The sequence below is a fragment of the Eimeria mitis genome, genomic scaffold, assembly GCF_000499745.2.
Source record: "Eimeria mitis Houghton genomic scaffold, Emh_scaff3420, whole genome shotgun sequence".
In the NCBI taxonomy this organism is placed as follows: domain Eukaryota; phylum Apicomplexa; class Conoidasida; order Eucoccidiorida; family Eimeriidae; genus Eimeria; species Eimeria mitis.
This window is the reverse complement of record NW_013571764.1, coordinates 1-4733: the sequence shown is the minus strand read 5'-3', so window position 1 is coordinate 4733 and position 4733 is coordinate 1. Positions and strand designations below refer to the sequence as shown.

General features: G+C 54.6%; 1 protein-coding gene across 1 annotated transcript in view; it reads left to right on the top strand.

Annotated features, from left to right (window-relative positions):
• EMH_0065840 (uncharacterized protein) overlaps positions 1-3799 on the top strand; it is a gene marked incomplete at both ends in the record, with an annotated part of 4215 nt that extends 416 nt beyond the window's left edge. Inside the window, 4 exon segments of the mRNA XM_013498444.1 lie at positions 238-687; positions 1284-1479; positions 1789-2618; positions 2622-3799. Coding sequence (XP_013353898.1) covers positions 238-687; positions 1284-1479; positions 1789-2618; positions 2622-3799 — 2654 coding nt within the window.
• Between the last annotated feature and the right edge of the window lie 934 nt (positions 3800-4733).

Here is a 4733-nt window from a genome sequence, read left to right as displayed (position 1 = left end):
TGCTGCTGCTGCTGCTGCTGCTGCTGCTGCTGCTGCTGCTGTTGCTGCTGTTGCTGCTGTTGCTGCTGCTTCTGTTGCTGTGTCTTCTGTCTTTGTGGCTGATAGTTCTAGCGGACCGCTGCTGTGGGCATTGCAACAGCGTCGCAATCTTTTGCTGCTGCTTTTGCTGTTTCTGCTGCTGCTGCTGCTGCTGCTGTTGCTGCTGCTGCTGCTGCTTGCAGGGTCCTGTGTTTGTAGAGGCGAGCAGCAGCAAGGAGACAGCAGAAGAAGACGATGAAGAAGAAGGAGACAGTAAGGAGACAGCAAAAGGAGACAAAAGCAGCAAGGAGACACCTGATGAGGAGGATGAAGGAGACGATGACGCAGCAGACACAAAAGACAGCAAAAGCAGCAGCAGCAGCAGCAGCAGCAGCAGCAGCAGCAGCAGCAGCAGCAGCAAGAGCAGCAGCAGCAAAGAGAATGAAGACGGAGATGATGACGATGATGATACGAAAAACAGCAGCAAAGACAAAGACACAAAAAAGGAGACAAACAGCAGCAAGACAGACAAAAAGGAGACAGCAGATGAAGAAGAAGACAGCGAGGAGACAAAGGAGACAGGCAGCAGCAGCAAAGACAGCGAAAAGGAGACAAAAGAAAACGAAGACAGCGACAGCAGCAGCAATGAGCAACCACCTAGTCAACCAGGTCTGTCTCCACCGTTGCTGCTGCACTTGCTGCTGCAGCTGTTGCTGCTGCTGCTGCTGCTACTGCAGCTGTTGCTGCTGCTGGTGATTATGCTGCTGCTGCTGTTGCTGCTGCGCTTCGGTCCCCATGAGGCTGGCTGCCGTTGCTGTCTATTAGGTTGCTTCCTGCTGTCGTTGTTGCTGTTGCTGCTGCTGCTGCTGTTGCTGCTGTTGCTGCTGCACCTTTCGACAGCGAAGCTGCTGCTGCTGGAGCAGCAGCAGCTCGTGCATATCCCCGCTAGCGTGTTGTCTGCGTCTGCTGCTGCAATCTATCTGCTGTTTCTCTACTCATTCTTATTGCGTTTGTTCTTGTTTGTGCTGCTGCTGCTTGTGCTGCTGCTGCTTGTGCTGCTGCTGCTTGTGCTGCTGCTGCTTTTGCTGCTGGTGCTGTTGGTTGTGCTGCTGCTGCTGTTGCTGCATTTGCTTTTGGTGCTGTTGCTGGTGCTTTTGTTGCTGCTGCTTGTGTTGCTGTTGCTTGTGCTGCTGCCTCTATTACTGCTGTGTCTGCTGCTGCTGCTTCTGCTGCTTCTGCTGCTGTTGTTGCTGCTGCTGCTGCAGTGCGTTTCCTGATGCGAAAGGGGACAGCTCACCCCGTGGGCGGGGTATCGAGTTGGCTGTCTGCTGGTTTTGCTGCTGCTGCTGCGGAGACACCCCAAAGTGAATTCGGAGACAGTGAAGGAGACACCCCACAGCAGCAAGAAGAAGCGAGAAAACAAGAAAAGGAGCAGCTAGCTAAGGAACGCCAGGCAGACAAGTTAGAAGCACTCTTTGTTGCTGCTGCTGCTGCTGCTGCTGCTTATGCTGCTGCTGCTGCTTGTACTGCTGTTGCTGCTTGTGCTGTTGCTGCTGCTGTTGCTGCTGCTGTTGCTGCTTGTGCTGTTGCTGCTGCTGTTGCTGCTCTTTCTGGTTGTGCTGTTGCTGCTTTCCGTATTGTTGCTGTTGCTGCTCTTGGCGCTGCCGCTGCTGCTGTTCCTGTTCCCGCTGCTGAGACGTTCAGTTTGCTGTTCTTACACTGTTGCTGCTGTTGCTGCTGCTGTTGCTGCTGCTGCTGCTGCTGCTGCAGGGAGAAGCAGCAGCAGGAGACACGGAAGCAGGCAGCAGAGTCGACCCACGAGAGCGTGGAGGAGTTGTCTTCAGAGTCCTCATCTAAGGGATTAGCAGCAGCAGCAGGAGAAGCAGCAGCAGCAGGAGCAGCAGCAGCGGGAGCAGCAGCAGCTGGAGCAGCAGCAGCAGCAGCAGGCGCAGCAGCAGCAGCAGCACAGAAGGCAAAGCATCCATCCCCAGCTCCAACAGAGAAAGAAGTGGAGGCAGATATGCTGCCTGCGCAGCTGCTGCAGCAGGTGCAGCAAACAGCAGCAAACAGAACAACAGACGAGCAGCAGAAGCTGGTGCAGGCGCTGCACCTCTCGCATGCAGCAGCAGTTAAGCTGCAGCACATGGGGCTGCCGGTGACCCCGGAGAATCTCGTCAAGGCGGGGGTCTCTATAAAGACACAAGGAAAGATAGCAGAGGCATTAGGCCTCAACCAGCAGCAGCAGCAGCAGCAGCAGCAACAGCAGCAGCAGCAGCAGCAGCAGCAGCAACAGGGACAGGGACAGGGACAGCAGCAGCAGTTACCGCAACAGGTACAGCAGCAATTACCGCCACAGGTACAGCAACAGTTACAGCAGCAGCAGCAGCAAGCGCAGCAGCAGCAACAGCAACAGCAGCAGCAGCAGCAGCAGCAGCAGCAGCAGCCAGGGTTGCTGCGTGTAGGGTCTCTTGAGTTGCAGACGGGTCAGTGGCTGCGTGGGTCTGCGGGTGGTGCTGGTTTATGGGGTTCAGCAGCAGCAGGAGGAGCAGCAGCAGCAGCAGGACTCTCCCCCGAAGCAGCAGCAGCAGCAGCAGCAGCAGNAGCAGCAGCAGCAGCAGCAGCAGCAGGGGCTCATAAAGGAGGAGAAACAGAGGACCCTCTGTATCTGAGGCTAGTAGAGAACACCCCGCTGATGGGAGAAGCAGAAAGACAAGAGGTGTGGGGTGATATAAAGACAGCGAGAGTAGCAGCAAAACAACTAATAAAAAGGGGCCTAGAACCCACAAAAGAAAACCTAAAAAAAGCAGGAATCAGTATAGAGAAACAAAACCACATAGCGTGGGTACTGGGTCTCCCTTTTAATGATAAAGACAGCAGCAGCAGCAGCAGCAGCAGCAGCAGCTTCTTGCGCTGGTGGGGGAAGCTTAGCCGCACAGAGAAAGCACTGTGGGGAGCAGCAGCTCTGCTGCTTCTTGCTGCTGTTGCTGCTGCTGTCTACTGTATACACAACAAAATCCTACGCAGCATCAAACGCATGCGGTGTATATACAGAGAAGCGTTTCTGGCTAAGCTGCACCGGGAGTGCAGGAAGAGAAGGAAAGAGAAGCAGCAGCAGAAGCAGCAGATGTTGCTGCTGCAGCAGCAAATACAGCAGCAACAGCTGCTGCTGCAGCAGCAACAAACGTCAAACCAAGAAGGGCAGCAGCGTCAAGGCAGTCTAGTTAAGGAGCTGAGGCTGAAGCTTAGCCCGCAGCAAACAGGAACAGCAGCAGCAGCAGCAGCAGCAGCAACTGAAGCAGCAGCAGAAGCAGCACAACGCCACCCATCAACTGTCTCCTCTTCTGCTGCTGCTGCTGCAGCACCCTCAAGGAGACACCTCAGGGGGTTCACGCTGCGGGGGCAGCAGCTCAGCAGCCCCCTGCAGTCGCACGAGGAGACAGGCATTGACGCTCGCATGCGCTGCAGCAGCAGCAGCAGCAGACATAACCGAGCAGCAGCAGCAGCAGCAGCAGCAACAGGAACAGGAGGAGGGGACACAGGCGTAGCTGTCTCCGTTGGTGCCGCTGCAGCAAACTCCAGCAGCTATCTGCTGTCTCCTCGCCCCCACCCCACACATGCAGAGACAGAGACAGCAGCAGCAGCAGCAGCAGCAGCACAACACAGACAGCGCAGCCACCAGCCATTGCATGCAGACCTGCCTATACACCCCAACGAACCAAAGAGAAGCAGCAGAAACCAACACGATGGAAGCAGCAGCTACAGGAAACACACACGCGCATGAGGGGGCATAGCAACACCAGCTGCTGTTGCTGCAGCAACAAATGAAGCAGCAGCAGCAGCAGCAGCAAAGACTGCAGCAGGTCTTGCTGCAGCAGCAGAGTTAGCAGCATATTGTTTGTAAAGCAATCTAAGGATACTGCGAGCAGCAGTCCGGCCCCTGCAGCAGCAGCAGCAGCAGCAGCAGCAGCAGCAGTAGCAGCAGCAGCAGTAGCAGCAGCGGCAGCAGTGTGTCTTCGTCTGGGAAGCGAAGGAGTTGCTGCTGCTGCTGCTGCTGCTGCGCGTTCCTCCAGCAACAGCAGCAGCAGCAGGTCAAAGGGCCTGAGGAAGTGTGCCATCCGATTGACGTGCTGCTGCTGCTGCTGCTGCTGCTGCTGCTGCTGCTGCATGCGCTGCTTGCATGCAGCCCGGTGCTCTGCTTTGGGGCTGAGGGCTCCTGCAACCTTCGCGTATCCCAGGAGGGTAAGAGTACGAGCTACAGCTAGCTAGCTACCTAGCTAGCTGGCTAGCTAGCTACCTAGCTAGCTGGCTAGCTAGCTACCTAGCTAGCTGGCTAGCTAGCTACCTAGCTGGCTAGCTAGCTACCTAGCTAGCTGGCTAGCTAGCTACCTAGCTACCTAGCTAGCTAGCGATGCACGGGGGACAGGGCTGGCCTACAGCTCACCACCCTCCTGCAGCATCTCTTCAACATCTTCGCATGCATGCAGCAATGCATGCATGCATGCGTTGCTGCATGCATGCATGCATGCGTTGCTGCATGCATGCATGCATGCATGCTGTTGAGCGCCAGCCGTAATGAAGGATTTTTTATAATAGAATTAAAATATTAAAATTTATATTTATTATGTTAGTTAAAATATTTAAATTTACATCATATTTATAAATTTATACATTCATATATATATGTATATATATATATATATATATATATATATATT